Raw genomic sequence first — 18830 nt, 5'->3', positions numbered from 1 at the left:
GAGAAAAATTTAAAACTTTTTTATTTATTATAAAAATTCACATGATTCTCGACAGTAATATACCAACGAGTTTGTCTATAGCCACATTCCAACCATTTCAAATACTATACGGCCCACCTAAGTGCAAGCACGAGTCTATATTAGCCTTCCAATATGAAATCATCGATAAACATAACTCAATTGGGTTATTACTCTAAGAATTCTCACATGTGAAAAAAAATGCGAAAGACAAAATTTATTTAGATTTAAGACAATTGAAGAGTTACGTAAAGATTTAAAGTTTACAAACCATAAGCACAACTATTGCGGAAATGAAATGACAAAATTTAGAATTTTTCTCATTCTAAAATATCATGATTCTTAAAATATAAAGGTCCAGACAAAAAGGTAAATTATTATAAGGTTATAACCCTCAAAAATCGCCTGGGTCCTCTAGGGATCGTAATAGGTAAGAGTGGAGCCTTCAACCGCGCAACAACCCGCACTTCACTATAATCCTCCACAAGATTATCTGTAATGTAAAAGGGCATGAACCACATGCTTGTAGGAAACCCAAAACTAAACTTGGAGAATACAAATCAAGTTGTAATGGTACAATCAAAGTGTAACTCCCATCATTTAAAAAAAATAAGAGTCAATGAAATCCACAACAAATCATGCACATGATATTCCATCACATTAATCATCAACCATTCCATAGTACTCATAATTGTATAAGTTGTATGCATGAAACTCATATTCATTTTCATTCATAGCATTCAACATTACGAGCATTTATATCCATGACTAATGTTTGTATAAATGTTTGAAAATTCATAATTCATAGCATGCTTTAAAGTGAAGTAAAATGCAACAACTCATGCAACATAAACATTTACTTTCTTTATAATCAAAAGAAACATGTTCATGTACAACTCATGACTAAGATATGCATTATCTAAATTATATATTCATGTCTTTTTTTAGAAGATTTATGCACTTTGCATTCAGATATATAAATGAAACATGCCCTAATTTGATATTTCATGTGTTTCTCACACACACAAGCACCTCACATGCAACAACCAAGCCTTGGCTTGCATCAACAGGTCAAATCATATGACCGACATAAACATGACTTTCTCATTAACGTGTAACAAATCATGCAAATCTTAGTAGTATTTACATGTTCATATCTATATGTTTAAGCATATAATAGCAGTGATTTTAAAAATTTAATTAATTGTTTTTCTTGTTTGTTTAGACACATCTAGTACAAAAGAGGGTATAGACATCTAGAAACAACCTTAGTAGTCCCTACATGTTCATATCTATATGTTTATGCATATAATAGTAGTGATTCTAAAAATCTAATTAGTTATTTCGCTTATTTATTTAGAACCATCTGGTACAAAAGAGGGTATAGACATCTAGAAATAATTATAAGAGTATTTATTATTCTATATATTTTAACTACCCTCTTACGGCTTAACTGTTTTTTTTTAGTGATTCAACCTTACAATGGAGCGGTTGGGCGAACGAACCCATGGTCTCAAGTCTTAGCCTACGTCAAGCCATAATTATTGATAAAAAAAATCAAGCATACATCCCTAACTCTGCAGAGCTGTGGTACTACGACTTAGGACTCATTGGTAGACCTATCCCCTAACTTTCTTGAGATGGCAACAAGAGGCCCCTTCAGCCCTCAAAAACTCAATATGTCCCACGATGTTTGTATCGCCCTTCCCTCTCCTAGGAAGACAAGAGATCAGGACAAAGTGAGTCATCTCAGAGAGTTCAACTTCAACGGTGCCTCAAATGGACTCATAGTCCAGGGTTATCATTTTTATTAAGTCATAGGTCAAAGTCAAGTATTATCGTCTCACAGGATAACCCACTCATGCCTTCTTGCATGATATCAACAGTCCATGCCCTCTTGCATGACTAAAACAGACTATGTCATATGCATGCATTAATCTTACATGCCTTCATGCATGTACATGCCATAATGATTTTCACTTTCATGCATGATTCTATCATGTCATGATTTATACTACACATGTTCTCATGTATGATTCATTTCTAACATGCTTTCATGTATGATTTAAATTCAACACGCTTTATGCATGATTCTCTCACATGTGTTACTATGCATGAACATGTCATAAATTATTCAATTTTTTGGTCTTGTGTGAAGCCTGATGTTATTAACATGTTTGATGAATTCTATCGCAACTCCAGATTGCCTATTCAAACCCACTTAGCAATTATTTCTTTAATTTCGAAAGATGATGTTGCCACTGATATCTCTAGGTTTTGCCCGATTTCTGTTATGAGTGTCTTTTATCGGATGATTGCCAAGGTGTTGGCTAATAGGTTGAAGGTTGTGGCTAACCAAATATTTTTGAACTCTTAGTTTGTTTTTATCCACAATAAGAGGATTCACCATTCATTCATCTTGGCCTCTGAAGTAATTCACTCCTTACATCTTAGTGGTCAGCCCTACTTTTCTCTTAAATTAGATTTTCATAAAGCCTTTGATTTTGTGCATTGGCCCTTCTTATTTCAAATGTTATCCAATTTTGGCATTGATCGTCATTTTTTTGGGTGGGTGAGGGAATTGATCTCTAATGCGCAGGCCATGATTAAGATTAACAACATTAGAGGTGTTCAGATCAAGTTGGGGCATGAATTATGACAAGACTGCCCTCTCTCACCTTTGTTGTTTAATGTCATTGTTGAGGGTCTCGTGGTGTTGCTCAAGCATGCTGCGGAGAAGCGTCTGATAGATCCTTTAGATGTTTCGGGTTTCTCGGACCATATCCTTATTTATGTTGATGATATGATTATTTTTGGGCGAGCAACGTGCAACAAATTCTTAGATTCAAACTTATTCTCCAGTTCTTTTTGTCCCTTTCTGGGCTTTCCCTAAATGATAGCAAATGCTTTCTTACTATGTTCAATGTTGAGTCATCTATACTTGCAGCAGGTCAACAGATTTTTAATTACGCTATCTCTGAGTTGTCGATGATGTATTTGGGTATGTCGTTACAAGTGAAGCGCCTCTCTTCCACTGCTTGGGCTCCAACTATTCAAAAAGTAAAAAATAAGCTTTTTGCATGGCATGCATCTTATCTCCCCATCCTTGGCCGTCTGACTTTAATCAAACATGTTCTTTCTTCTATTCCTGAATTCTTCATGTCAATGTTTGTGATGCTTATGGGTGTGGATAAACAGATTTGTCGTTTAATGGTGGATTTATTTTGGTTTGGGTGTCAACTACAGAGTAAGCGCCATTTGGTTGGTTAGCGAACGGTGGTGTTACCTAGGTGTATGACTGGCTTAGGTGTTTTTGCTCCAAGACAGAGGAGTATTGGTCTTGTGGCCAAGCAATGTTAGATGGCCCATCATCTAGATTCTCCATGCACTAGTTTGCTTCATGCAAAATATGGTGCTTCGGATTTATCTCTTTTTCGTCATGGAACCCAGGGGTTGGTGATCTCGCACTTGCGAAGCTTGTGGCTGAGATCTTTATCATTCTTTAGAGATCAAATTGAAGATGCGGGAAATTACGATCAGTGGTTGCAATGGGCGATTGCGCCAAATGGTGTGTTCCTCACCCACAAAGTGTATAAATCGTTGCTCCCCCCGAGGGCAGATTGGTTCCTGCGTGTGTGTTATGGGCTAAGGGCCCTTCCCAAGATCTCGGGTCCTGGGTTGGTTAATCTTGCATGATAGGATTAAGACTCACAGTTATTTAAAGAAGTTGGGCTTTCAGCTTTCTAGCTGGTGTATGTCCGTTTTCTAGCTGGTGTATGTCCTTTTGAGTTTTTAAATAAAAAATTAAAGGGGATGCATCCAAACACTATCTTCGTGGTCAGAACTTGGAAATAATAGAAACTTTGGAATTCTTGATAGCATTACATTGTAATGAAATTTGCTAACTTGTGCATTAATGTAACACCCGAGCTTATGCTATGACTTAATTGTGTTCCAGGTTTTGGAATTGGGCATTGTGGTCCCTTCTGTCGTCATTGGGATATCCTTGGGAGCATCTAAAATCCCATGGACTATTAGACCTTTGGTTGCTGCCTTGAGCTTCCATCAATTTTTTGAAGGAATGGGACTTGGTGGTTGCATTGTTCAGGTAAGCATTGCATAAGCTCTAACCTTTTTCTTCCCCCTTTCATTTGATCATTGATTCCATCTCACGGCCAAATTCATGAAATTAGATCTCTTCTCATTAGTATAAATGGAGCTTCTTAGAATATTATCATAAACATGTTTTCGTATCGTGCTACTTTAATTCACTTATTAAGAAATATTACAAGATTTTAATTGCCATGATTACGAAATGCAGACGAAATTCAAGACAAGAGCTACAGCCTTAATGGCCATATTCTTCTCCCTCACAACTCCCGTCGGGATTGCAATCGGCATCGGAATATCGTCTGTGTACAATGAGAATAGCCCAACTGCTCTAATCGTGGAGGGAGTCTTCAATGCTGCATCAGCCAGGATCTTGATTTACATGGCGCTTATGGATCTTCTTACAGCTGATTTCATGGCTCCTAGGATGCAGAATAGTGGGAAGCTTCAAGTTTTAGCCAATGTCTCTCTTCTTCTTGGGGCAGGCTTAATGTCCCTTGTGGCAAAGTGGGCTTAAAAATATGTAATATTGTTCCACCTTAACTACAAAATGAGAGTAGAAATCCCAGGCCCTAAATGGACCATCAAGACTAATGTTTTGATACTGGTTAATGTAAATACGGAAATAGAGAAGCCCTTTCTTTCACGTCTCTTTTATTATAACAAAGTAAAACGCTCACCGAGAAAACAAGTCACTTTAGGCCTCCTTTGTTTTTGATTTCTAAAAGTATTGCCAGCACAGCCCATGCGAAAACTTTCATAAGAGGGGGAGGTATGAATGAATCTAACTATAAAAAATGGTTGGTGGCGGAAAAAAAATAGATCTCATCACTTGTGCCATGAGCAATCCTTTGTTCACTGCATCAACTTTACTCGTGAGATATGATGGCTTGTTTCTTCTCTCATGATTCTACATGAGACTTTCATGAAACAAGATTGAATACTCAACTAAAGGCCTCCAATGAGAGAGAAAGAGGGTTGGGTTTAACATGCATGGTTAATGAAAGTTAAGGTCTACATTTAAGTGTTAGGTGTAAACATAATCTAAATCCCACCTAAACCAAACCAAAGCCGAAGATGCAGTTAAAAATTGACTGAATGTAACTCATTGTGGTTGTAGACCCCACCTAGAGTTTACCATGCAGTAAGGCAGGCCTATACTTTTTTTTGAAAGGCAAGCTGGGGTTAGGCGGACCCCTACAGAACAACAGCCACCCCATGTGGTTGAGAGATTCAATCCTGGGCCTTCAACTTGACACAGGACCCGCTTATCACATGGAATACCACCTCAACCCAGTTCTTGGTAAGGGTCCATCATCACACAAAAAAGGGGGAAGCTAAGGATAAGTTCTTGAGGAAAGAATGTCTAGTGATTGTTTATAAGTTTCGGGCTTAATTTTGCAGCAAAATGCAACACCGGATGCATATCATCTCCACCCTATTACCCAAACTATATCATATCTTAAATGATGTTGGTAGACCCATAATATGATGTATTTGGTTGAATATGATATTGCACATTAAGGATTATGATTTAAATTATGACATAATAAAAAACTCATATAATTACGTAAAATGAGTACATGAAAAGATGATGAAATGGTTAAATTCATACTATATGTGAAAAGAATAATGATTTATATGATGATAGAAAGACCACATGACTATATGTTCGAAAAACATCTAATTTAAAAAATAAATAAAGTGTAAATAGTTACGTGGGAATGATGAAAAACCACATGATTATCATAAAAAATAACTCATAGCATGAAAGAAAAACATCATTGATATAACCCAGAGAATCGTGCAAGTTTATTAGGTGCAATGTTTTGTCACAAAGAATTTTACATGATGTATGATTTAACATAGTTGTTTGACCCATATGTTCAAGTGAGAGATGTTGGATCTGGGTAAGGGATCCAATATGATCATATGATCTCATAAATGAAATCCAAAGAGCTACACACTAACGGTGACCTTGTAACTTATGAAAACACAAATGTACACATTGAAAATGCATTAAAATATATTAAATTTGGGATGTAAATGGCTACACCAAGAAAATTTAAATACCATTCCTGCCCATACACTCATAGTGAATCGTAGTAGTAACGATCCCTCTTGATGCAGCAAGCCATTCACGAGAAAACCTTTCATCTTCTTTTTCTTCTTCTCCTTTCTCTCGGCTTACACCCTTGATCTCAAATCCCAACACACACGTCCAGCCTCTCTTTAGTATGGAGAGTTGCCGGATCATTGAAGGTAGGTAGAACCACCTCCTTCTCTCTCTCTCATGTATGATTGTGGTTTTAATGTTACAAATCCACAAAATCTCAGATGTTATCTCTCATAGAACGTTCTGTTATATGTTTCTCATGATACCCATATATAAAAAAAATTTATTGTTTGGAGGCTCGCTATTGTATGATTGAAGTTTCAATTGATGGGGTTTCCAAATGGAGGCCACTAGCTGTCATAGATGCTCTCTTCTCATGTCCCTTCTGTGTATAATGTCACCCACATAATCTTTTTATTGTTTTGTGGCTCGATGGGGCTTCCAACTTGAAGCGATCAACTGTTTTTGATGTTCTCTTCTCATGTTAATTTTGTTTTTGATGATACTGGCAAAATCTCCTACTCGATAAGATGACACAACAGAAAGGGAAAATTAGAAAAGGAAGAGAAGAAAGAAAAGAAATTAGGACTGTGGAAACGAAATCTGTTGATCATAATCTTCGTAAACTCTAGAGTACGGAGAGTTCTATAAATTTAAAAGCTTGGGCCTAAAGAAGCAATAATAGAACCAGCCTCTCTCCCGTGGACTTTGGCACCATAGTCGCCTAACCACGTAAACCTCTCTCTCTCTCTCTCTCGCTCGCATAGCAGGCTTGGAGAGAAGATGCAGACTCATTCTTCCTAAGTTTGACTATCATCAAGTGTGTGAATGCCTTTAAATGGTGAGTTCTGTAAGGACTTGAGTGTCGACGATTATACTTGGGGTTTAGGGATGGGCTCATTAAGGGCTTGTTTGTGTCACGAAAGATAGCTCCACGGTAGCTTTTACCATGGAGGTCTCTTCCGCGAAAGATGAGTCCGACCCCCCTACAGAAATCATTACCGTGGAAAGGGGGTCCAACTTTGATTTTGAGGCTCCTTCTCCATGAGGAAAGGGAGCCCTGCGTTTGCATATCTGTTGCGGGCCCTGCAGAAACGCATCAAAAGCTGTATGTTTTTGCAGAAAGCCCGCGCGAGAGTTTGTGAGTCATTAAAAAAAAAGTTCATACAGATATCCAATTCTATTTGGCCCAATAATTGAGGGGAATAAACAGCCACAATGACACCTGAAAGTGTGAAACGTGAACGTAATACATCCTCTTAAACTTGTATACAGCACTTAAAAGTAAATAGACATAAGATAATATTGACAGGGTCCATGCATTTGAGATGAGTTGGGCCCACTCACCTCAAAAGCATGACCTTTGGGATGCGTTGGACCCACTCATCAAATCCATGGATAGTTCAGTTACTAACCATATTTTTTATTTGGGTTTATCTTTATCAAACGTAATCACGTTTTTTTGGATATATAAACCCTACGTTAGAGAAACAAATTGATCTGTCCCCTATCCCCCATATTTAATGACTACACTCATCCTCCTCCCCTCCTCCCCCAACCCCACAGCTAAGCAGCCATGAAGAAGCTAAGCCCTCTCCTCTCTCTCACTGTGCTCTTCATCCTGATGCTCCTCCTTCTACCTCTATGTATCATCGTAGACGAAAGCGGTGACTCATCACAATGAATCCTGCAAAAGGGAAGTTCTGCCATGGGTTCTTACTCGAACACAACGATCCAAGGTTCTCGAAGGTGTCCGACAGCAAGCCGGTTGCCAGGATCACGCCGGCCGTCCCTTGATCACAAATAATATATAATTTTCTGGATTCGATGTGGGGATGAACTTCCTCGCGATGGGCAAACATACCCCAACGGAACTGACCACGAAGATGGATCCGATCGCCATGATTTTCAGCCTCAGTGCTTGTTCTTTGTTCCGGCAGTCATCACCAGAGGGGCACGAGTCGCCGCCATCGTCTGCAACGACGACGAGAGGTAGGAGGAGGAGCATCAGGAGGAAGAGCGCAGTGTGAGAGAGGAGGGTTCTTGGCTTCTTCATGGCTGCTTAGCTGTGGGGTTGGGAGAGGAGGGAAGGAGGGGGAGTAGTCATTAAATATGAGGAATAGGGGAGAGATACCGTTTCTCTAACGTAGGGTTTATATTATATACAAGTGTGTTGTAACTTGTATTCTGGTGAGCATTGAATTCTAACAATGAATCCCAAGCAATTTCGGTGAGCATTGGACTATGGATGTGAATTCGAAAAAACAAAAAAGTTCAGCCAGACCCGGCACACCCAGTAGGCCCATGGGTCAAGCCTTTTCTAATGTGCGGGTCCGAATCGGGATGTTGGCTTGGCCCGTCAATTGACAGGCCGGGTTTACTGGGCCATGTTGGGCCGGCCAGTTGCCTACCCCTACTCCAAACTAATTTGATCCAAAAGGATGGATGTCGAGGGCCATTGAATGACGCATGATGACTGCTTCATGCTTATCACTCATTCTACATCACACAGACAGGGGCACGACACGTTACTCGAGTTTGAAAAATATGATAAGGTGACAAGGATTGTTTTCAATTTTAATTTAATAAAAAACTATTTTTTAATACTTAATAATAAATTTTTAAAAAATATTATGAAATATATATACTGCAATAATATTAAAAATTAAAAGAATGTTTATGCATGTTAAAAACTATGTCAACGTGCATATGTATCCTGCCGTGTCACTCATCACTAGGCAGGTCAAGTCATTGGAAGCGTAAACAAAGAAAGGGACTCAGAGGCCCAAAAGAAGGGTGTGTAATTCCTCAGTCATCATTTCTTGAGGTTGAGCATAGACAAGGGAAAGAAGAAGATGAGTCAAGCCCAGCCCACAGTGAATAAAGCATGTCCTTTTCTCTTTTGTCATTCTGCCAACACAACACAGCTGTGACAAACTTGTGTTGGTTTTACTACAGGAACTTGAGCTATAACTCAGAGTAGACCTTCTCTGCAAGGTAGTGGGGATATAACTATTCATACATGAACAAACGCAATTAAATTAAATTAATCAGATAATTATTTTACACCAAAAAATGTACAGTTATCAAGAGTTGTGTCTTTTAGACCGAAGGGAATTTCTCTTAAGGATGTGTTTAAACTCCGGGAAATGTATGAAAATTTTATACATAAAAAAAAACAGCAAGAGAGAAACTCGATTTTTAAGGTTAACAGAAGATCACTATGATGTGTAAGAGGGTTGAGAAGTCTGACCATCCTTGGCGATTTCGAGAGTAACAGCGCAAGCTTCAGCCCATTGAATCTGCACTTCATTATACTTAAGTCCCTATATTAGTATCAGAGCGCAGTAGGTCCATCACCATCGGCGATCGTGTGCACCAGTCGAAACCATGTGCATCATCAAAAAAACAAAAGCAAAATCAAACAAGAAAATAGTGTTTAAGGTTAGTAAAAGTTTTTCCTGTTCATAGGGGCGAACAGTGAAACAAATTCTCGATTGCAAAAACAGGTTCTTTTGAGCCTGGTCCATCGCCACTGACCCTGTACCATACTCAACATGCAACTTTTTTTGGCCCATAACTAAGGGTGTCAATGGGCGGGTTTGGTTTAGATCCAGATGAAACGAGACCTGACCCCAATTTTTGAGTATGGTATCAAGTTTGGACCCAGGTCTAATCAGACCCACCATACTTGAACCCAATAAGAACTACATAAACCAACTCAACCATACCCAGTAAAATAATATTTTTTTGTCATTTTTACATTGAAAATTTATAGGTCTTAATCAAAACTCGTGTCAGGCCAGGGTCTGGAATAAAATTTCACAAACTATATCTGGTTTCATGTATTAATTGGATCTTTAGGTTCAAACTCGGGTCTTAATCATGTCTTCTTATTTATCATCGTACTTGGACCTTATAGAGTTTGCTACGAGTTGGGTCAGGGTAAAGCTGACCCATTGACACCTCTACCCATAAGAAAATATTTTTTTTAATGATGAAGAATCCTCACCAAGAACCAGGCCACTTAGCGAACCCACCTCCAGTGAGGCAAATGCTAAATAGGGCCCACAAACACGCCTCCTTAAGTCAAAAGCTATGGACACACCTGTGCGCCACCAGATTGTTATGACGCCTTCATCTCAATGCCTTCACAACCACCCCGCTTGGCCACTCTTACGGTGTCAACAGGGCATTTGAATCATTAAGAACGGTTTCACCTCATTATCAACAAAAAGAAAAGAACTTTTGTGTTATAGGTCAAGTCATGCAATGCCAAGAATGAAAAGTGAGAAAAGGACATGATATCTTTCATGCCTTTCTTTTTGCAAATCATTTCCACTCTTGTTGTTTTTCTAGGTCATTGACCTGCCTAGTCAAAATGAGTTTCTCTGCTTGGGAACTGGGCGCTGGGTTGCAGCTATGGATTCCATATATAAGGCCAAAAACATAGATTTGGCACTTCATATAGTGTGCGTATGGGATAGTTCAGTCGTTCTTTTTTCATTTCCGCTGAAAGGTGTTCGGAAAGGAAGACCAGCACTTAGCAAAACTGAACTAGGTGGTAGATTCCTCGCTATGGTGGTAATTGATTTGAGGAGTTGGAATTGGCACTTCCTATGCAAACATCCACAAATACCATTTCTCCATGCTATCAAACAACACACTATGAATTCCACACTTCCACTTTGATGGTGCTCCTTAGGTTGGACACTTTCACTTAGTGCTCCTTAGTTTGGACACTTTTTCTGCTTATGAGTACATTACTTGTAACAATGTTTTTTTGTGTTTGAATGCAGAGACAATTGTCCCAAATTTGGTGGGACCAGTATGTTGTCTTGTCCCGATCCCAACGCGTGACTATTTGTTTGCAATTTTGTCATTGTCTTGCAATGAGATATGACACTTCTAATATTCTTAGATATTCATGATTGCAAAAAAAAAAATAAGTTAAGATTATCTGAGTATTCAGCGTTCTCACTTCTCATAAACAACCTTCTGATTGGTTGTGTTATTCTCTATAGGATTGGGTTAATCGCTTCATGCAAAATTTATATAAAAAAAAATAAACATAAGACCTTTTATTATTCACTTTTTCTAAAGCAAGCACAATGGATTTATTATCATTCTATTTTGGTAGAAACAATAATACTAAGAGTTATTTCACCTCCTCAATTTTTAAATGAATTGAAGCTTAATTGATGAAACTAGTAGATCATGCAACCACTGCATTGTACCTTTGGGTATGAACATGCTTCATGGACTGATGTACACACCTACTATTACGCCCTGTGTGACTTTGAAACACAATGAATTGCCTTTGAGTATAATCATTAGTTCATAAAGTCACACACAATTACAATACTGAATCTCAATACGGTCCAAAGAAGCCTCAATCAACACAACTGAGATCACTTTGGTTATTGCAAGAGTAAGTCATTCGAGATCTTTTACGTTAAATATATTCATATTACAAAGCATGTTGATAAAAAAATGATAATGCATGCATATTCATGGTATACTATATATAATAACAAAAAAATATACAAATTCATGTTTCATCTCATATGCACAAATAAAATTTTGATGAAACATATTATATATATCATGATTTAAGTCATGATGTTCATACTTAAATATCATGGATAACTTAAAACAACATAAAATGCATGAGAAAAAATAACAAGGCATGCTTTTACATGTAATACCTGGGGTCATAGTTTTGGAACCAGTCAAAAAGTATTTGAAACTAGTCTTAAACGACCTAAAATCGATCAAAAAATACTCTTAATCGATCTCAAAACAGTCGAACCAGTCTAAAATATGCACAAAAGTCTTTAAACCCGTAAGCTAAATGAGAAAACCCTTGTTTTTTCTCATATATAAAAAAATAGAGTCTTCCCCTATAGGAACCTATGAAAAACCTTTCCAAGCCGATCAGAAAAGGCTTTGAAAGAGTTTTACTTCTTAAACGGGTTAAACAGTGCATGGATGTTGTTTTGGACCTAATGCAACTCAAAACAACGCATAGGTCAGATTCCTCAATCCATACCTGGTTCAAATGGATCCCTGGTAGGATCTCATGGACCCAAACAAGGTTCGAATCTAGACCAGAACCAACCAGATCCTAGGTCAAGGCTAGATGTGATCCACATGAAACTCGATTATGAGGTCTGAGTTCTGGATCAGGCCAAATGGGTCATACACGGATTCAAACCTTGGGCTGGTTCCCACCAGATCAAGTGCAAACCCAGTCCTCCTAGAACCCAGTATACTGGGTTTTGGGTAATGGACTAGGTCCCAAACGGGTCTGGAACAGACCCAGTCTACCTGAAACCTACGACTGGGTTTTGAGTACTAGACTGGGTCGAAATCCACTATAGATGCTACACTGAATCTTGACCTTTCTCCTTATTATTTTTTTTTTCAGATGGTTACACCTCCTTCCATTGCCTTCTATCGCTGGCAGCTAACCTCAGCTGCCAATGACGACAAATAGTAGTAGGGGAGGAAACAAACAATAAATAAAAGAAAGGGGTTTCGCCCCTATATGCCTTCCATCCAGCCATTGCCGCCAACAAATGCCATCAGTGGTTGGCCCCCAAATGCCACCAACGATGCCCGGCCAGCCATCGTTGACCTGGGCTGTCCACTAACGGCTACGACGATGAAAATTGTTTTGGATGGGGTCTAGCCACCTTCCATCTGCTGCAGTCAACAACCGCCAAGCACGATCTGCCTCCACCTATGGTCAGCCTCCACCATCGACAGCAACGATCAGGCTTTGGTGGCATCCGTCGTCGACCATGGCAGACGACACAGTAGCATTTCAGTGTCGATAGGGGGCTCCTGTTGGAAAAAACTGTCTTTCCCACAAGTGTGAATCGATGGAGGCAATACCACAATGACAGTGAAAGAAAGGTAAATCAACAGCAGAAACAAAAGAAGCACACAAAGATTTACGTGGTTCTCTCTCAAACTGGGGTATGTCCACGACGATCGATAGGTTAACACCTTCCACTATCTTCAAACAGAGTTACAAAGTGGTCAAAAGGCATAAGCCTTACAAACACACAAAGGTGTAACAAAAATAAACTAGCAAAGATGATATACCTCACTAAAGAACAAAGAACAAATGCTCTGAAGAACCAGCCTCACGAAGTTGTCTTAAAAGAAGTGTAACAACACTTCTTGTTTTGTTCTCTTCACACCCTTTCGGTGCCCTAAAAATGTATCTCACACTCTTTCTTGTTTTTTTAGCTCTCTCTTTCTCTCTCTCATTCATCCCTTAAATAGAGGACGAGACCCGCATTTAATGTGAAAGACTAAATGTCTTGCACAACTTACAATGCGCTTGAATCGCTTTATCACAAATCGCTATCCAGCGAATACTATAAATCGTTATCCAGCGAGTACTGAAACAAATCGCTATCCAACGAATACTGAAATAAATCGCTATGCAGCTTAAGACACAAACCACAAATCGCCATCGACAAATCGCTGATCCTCAAAACTCTGAACAGCTGAATCGTCATTTAGCTATGAGGACTTCTACAAATCGCTACCCAACGAATATAAGAATTGTCCTTGAGAAGATCAAGCGTTGTGCTTGAGAATTCTGCTGCGATAATGAATATTCATCGAACCAATGATGATGCCAATAAATAATCGGTTATCAGACGATCCATTTCCAAGACAAATGGGTCCCATAAGGAAGGAAACCCAACAGCTCTTTGCAGGAGGGCTCCAAAAAATCCCAACTGAAACCTGATATCCTGCGTTCCTGCTCAACGGTGGCGATCATTGTCACCCCATGTGGGGAAACAACAACAAATGCTGTTGATCTGTAGGTGGTGGGTTGCCGGTCAACGCATCCTTCATCGCCTTTTGACTTCCTTAAGAAATAAATAAAATTGGAGTCCGGCAAAGGAGAAGTTGGTTGACACGAGTTTGCCGCGAGCACTGCATGGATGCTGCTGCACCCACACCCTAAACATGCACAGCGGATGCGTGGTATGGGTTAGTGTAAACAAAAGGAGAACGCTACTTACCAGACAGTGCCACCATTGATTCAATCGAACCTTTCATAGAGATGGGTGATTGGCGTTCTCCTCAACCAATCGACGCTCAATGCCCAATCACATTAGGTTGGACCCTATCCAAAAGTTCAACATCAACACCTTCTTCCCAAGCTCGCTGCCACTTGAGCGACTCAGGTTGACAAAGTTGAAATGTTGGTTTACTCTCAAAACCCAATGTTAAACTTTATGAGCTAAAACCCCACCAACTAATGTTGGATAAGGTGCTTTTCTGAGTGGTAGCTCAAGTGCATGCAGTAAAACGTCAAGATTGATCAGAAAGAAGGCAGAGAAAAGGACATGCTTTATTCAGGTGGGCTCTGCTCTTTGTACAGAGCTCAAGGAAACCACCTTTCTTTCTTTTTTTTGCCTCTCATGCCCTGTCATTCATTGACTTGGCTAGTCAATGAGTCAAATATGACACATAATTTTAATGTATGATGTATACTTTATACACGTTGACATATTTTTTAAAATGTCTAAAAATTCTTTTAATTTCTAATATTATCGCAGTATATATATTTAATAATATTTTTTTAAAATATGTTTTATTACTAAATATCAAAATTTAGATTTTTATTAATTAAATACTGAAAAAATCCAGGTCACCTTATCATATTTTTCAGACTCGAGTCACGTGTCATGCCCTTGTCTCTGTGATGTAGAATGTGTGACGTACGTCATCCAGTGGCCCACGGCATCCATCCCTTTGCTCAAGTTAGTTTGGAGCCATTCCTTTTTCTTTCATCACCCTCAACCACCCTTCCCACACATATGCACATCCTAGGTTCGGTTTTAGTTTGTTAATGCGTTTGCTGGGGCCCACACTGTGTAACGTTCACCCACTGTCAACTGGGTCGGTACCGACTCATCAACGCGAACTTATCCAAATAACAATTTGTCTGGTTCGATCTCGTGTTCGAGTTTTGCTAGGTCATGAAAATGAAATCCCAAATCTGGATCTGTATAATTACCGAAGTTTACTATTACTTAAATTGCATGTGAGACATTTGGATAGGATTGGGTACCCAACAAAACAGTCAAATCAGATTCAGTACCCAGCAAAAAAACATAACCAAACTCAGCCCACATGTTGCTCGGGTCGAGTTCGGGCTGGCTGAATGTTATTCGAGTATGTAATTCAGGTTCAGATCAAGTCGGGAAACTGACACAAACTCGATCCATTGACAGCTCTAGTCGCACGTACTAGTGTCAACGGGTCGGGTTTGGTTCAGATCCATATATAACCAGATCCAGACCTGATGTGAGATGCTGCTATTGGGTCTGAACCTGGGTCCAATCGGACCTAACATAAGACAAACCACACCCAGATATTCTATAAGAATTACATGAACCTAACTCGGTAAAATAATTTTTTTTATCCTATTTAGATTGCAAAATAACGGTTCTTTCTCGGAACTCAGGTTGGTTCTGAGTTTGGTATGAAATTTCACAAACCATACCCGTGGTTCAACCCGAATTCTAATCTATCCTTCTTAGTAGGATTTGGTACGGGTCGGATCCCAACTAAACCCAACCCGAAAGTGAGTTTAGTCTACACGCTCATTGTATGCGAATCATCACAATGTGGCCATCTGTGCCGGTAGCAATTAGTTTTGGTCATGTGGTTGTTGCCGACCTAGATTGGTAAACCATTCAACCCACGCCAATAAGTAGAATTTACGTCAATGATATAAATTATATTTTAAAAATATTGTAACTAAATTATGTCACCAATATATCTTATATTTTGAAAATATGAAAATTTATATCATTATTTTAAAAGACCAAGATACTAATGAAAACCATGAACAAATCAGTTTTTTGCTTTGTACATTACTTTTGCTTTTCATACTTTCTACCATGTCACGGTGAGCGTGTCATGGATGACACTAGTCGAACATGCTGTGACATATGACACGACTCTATGTATACCATCAATATATATATATATATATATATATATATATATATATATATATATATATATATATATATATATATATATATATATATATTACAGTTGAAATAAATATAATTTATCTATATGAGCTATCCAAAGCCGAGTCAGACTGGACACACTATGTTCGAGCTCGACTCATTTAAGCTAAACAAGCAGCTTATGATTCAGCACCGATTCCGAGTGATTAGGCCAAAGGGCGTTACAGTCCATTGGAAAAAAAATCGAGCTTTCAGGGGACCTACCGCCTACGTATGTCGACACTTTCACTTCAACCCAATCTCCTTTCCTTACTTAACGTGTCAAACGGTTTCTATATATCACTCTCTCCCCCCTATTCCCCATATTCAATCACTCATCCCCCAACTCCACAGCTAAGCAGCCATGAAGAAGCCAAGCACCCTCCTCTCTCCCACTGTGCTCTTCCTCCTGATGCTCCTCCTCCTACCTCTCATCGTCGTTGCAGACGAAGGCGGCGACTCATGCGCCTCCGGCGATGACTGCCGGAATAAAGAACAAGCACTGAGGCTGAAAATCGCGGCGATCGGCTCCATCCTCGCGGCCAGTGCAGTTGGGGTATGTTTGCCCATCGCAGGGAAGTTCATACCCGCATTGAATCCAGAAAAAGATATCTTCTTTGTGATCAAGACCTTCGCGGCCGGAGTGATCCTCGCGACCGGCTTCATTCACGTGCTACCGGACGCCTTCGAAAGCCTCGGATCGTCGTGTTTGAGCAAGAACCCGTGGCAGAACTTCCCTTTCGCTGGCTTCATCGCGATGCTGTCAGCCTTGGGGACGCTCATGGTGGACTCCTTCGCTACTGGTTACTATAACAAGTTGGAGCTCAGAAAGGCTAGGACGGTCGGGGCGGACGATGAAGAGGCTGCTCCAAATGGGCTAGGGATGCACCTTCATAATCACGCTACCCACGGTCACGCACATGGCTCGGGTGCGGCTCTGTCGCTGGACAGTTCGGCCGAACTCATCCGTCACCGTGTCATCTCACAGGTAAGTATCCATCAAAAACTTTATCTTCTCACTTGGGATTCTCCAAATTTTGAGGGCGAAAAAAAGTATTTTGTGGCCTTCGTGTTAGGCTTCCATTGAGTAGCAATGCTGGTTAAACCGCATGTTGTTGTTAGTATAGTAACAAATTTTCTTATGTCAGCTTTTTGGCGAAAGAAAATCAACTGATAAATAAAAAAGAGAAACTCTTCTCTACGAAATCTTTGAGAACCCCTGTATTTTTAATCTTTAAAAATACATAAGTATAAGAAAAACATTAAAATACAAAAAGTATATAAAATTATAAATATTTCCTTAATAATACAATGATATCACAATAAAAACATGATATTTTCAAAATAGGTTATATTTTTATTCATATTTTTTGGATTATCTTGGTGGTCAGAACTTGGAAATAGTAGAAACTTTGAAATTCTTGATAGCATTGCATTGTAATGAAATTTGCATGCTGTTGAACACCCGAGCTTATGTTATGACTTAATTGTGATCCAGGTTTTGGAATTGGGCATTGTGGTCCATTCTGTCATCATTGGGATATCCTTGGGAGCATCTGAAAGCCCATGCACTATTAGACCTTTGGTTGCTGCCTTGAGCTTCCATCAATTTTTTGAAGGAATGGGACTTGGAGGTTGCATTGTTCAGGTAAGCATTGCATTAGCTCTAACATTTTTCTTCCCCTTTTCATTTGATCATTGATTCTATCTCACGGCAAAGTACATGAGATTAGATCTCTTCTTATTAGTATAAACGGAGCTTCTTAGAATATTATCATAAACGTGTTTTCTTATCGTGCTACTTTAATTCGCTTACTAAGAAATATTACAAGATTTAAATTGACATGATTATGAAATGCAGGCAAAATTCAAGACAAGAGCTACAGCCTTAATGGCCATATTCTTCTCCCTCACAACTCCCGTCGGGATTGCAATCGGCATCGGAATATCCTCTGTGTACAATGAGAATAGCCCAACTGCTCTAATCGTGGAGGGAGTCTTCAATGCTGCATCAGCCGGGATCTTGATTTACATGGCGCTTGTGGATCTTCTTGCAGCTGATTTCATGGCTCCTAGGATGCAGAACAGTGGGAAGCTTCAAGTTTTAGCCAATGTCTCTCTTCTACTTGGGGCAGGCTTAATGTCCCTTGTGGCAAAGTGGGCTTAAAAATATGTAATATAGTTCTCCTACCGTAACTACAAAATGAGAGTATAAATCCGAGGCCCCAAGTGGACCATTAAGATGTTTTGCTAATGGCTAATGTGTACGCGAACTTGCCCAACTAACATTTTGTCTTGTTCGATCTCGGAATTTTGCTAGATCATGAAAATGAAATCCCAAATCGGGATTTGTATAATTTCAAAAGTTTACAGTTACTTAAAATTATATGTGAAACATTTGGATCGGGTTGGGTACCAACAAAACAGTCAAATCAGATTGAGTACCCTACAAAAAAAAAATGAAACTCGGCCCACATATTGCTTGAGTAGAGTTCGGGCTGGCTGGGAACCATGCATTTGAGATGAGT

The 18830-nt window shown here is 39.2% G+C and overlaps 1 protein-coding gene and 1 pseudogene across 1 annotated transcript; both read left to right on the top strand.

Moving 5' to 3' along the window:
- The first annotated feature begins 3538 nt into the window (after positions 1–3538).
- LOC149831091 (zinc transporter 8 pseudogene) lies at positions 3539–4645 on the top strand (annotated as a pseudogene).
- A 12021-nt stretch (positions 4646–16666) lies between these two features.
- On the top strand, positions 16667–18486 carry LOC149831090 (zinc transporter 5-like). The gene is made up of 3 exons (XM_090012930.1): positions 16667–17290; positions 17801–17950; positions 18164–18486. Exons 1-3 carry the CDS (start codon positions 16667–16669, stop codon positions 18467–18469), a joined length of 1080 nt encoding a protein of 359 aa, XP_089869056.1. The 3' UTR covers positions 18470–18486.
- Positions 18487–18830: the final 344 nt, after the last annotated feature.

Source organism: Nuphar pumila, chromosome 7, assembly GCF_984573655.1.
Source record: "Nuphar pumila chromosome 7, dmNupPumi1.hap1.1, whole genome shotgun sequence".
Taxonomy (NCBI): domain Eukaryota; kingdom Viridiplantae; phylum Streptophyta; class Magnoliopsida; order Nymphaeales; family Nymphaeaceae; genus Nuphar; species Nuphar pumila.
Note: the sequence above shows the minus strand (reverse complement) of the source record. Positions and strands in the feature narration are given on the sequence as shown.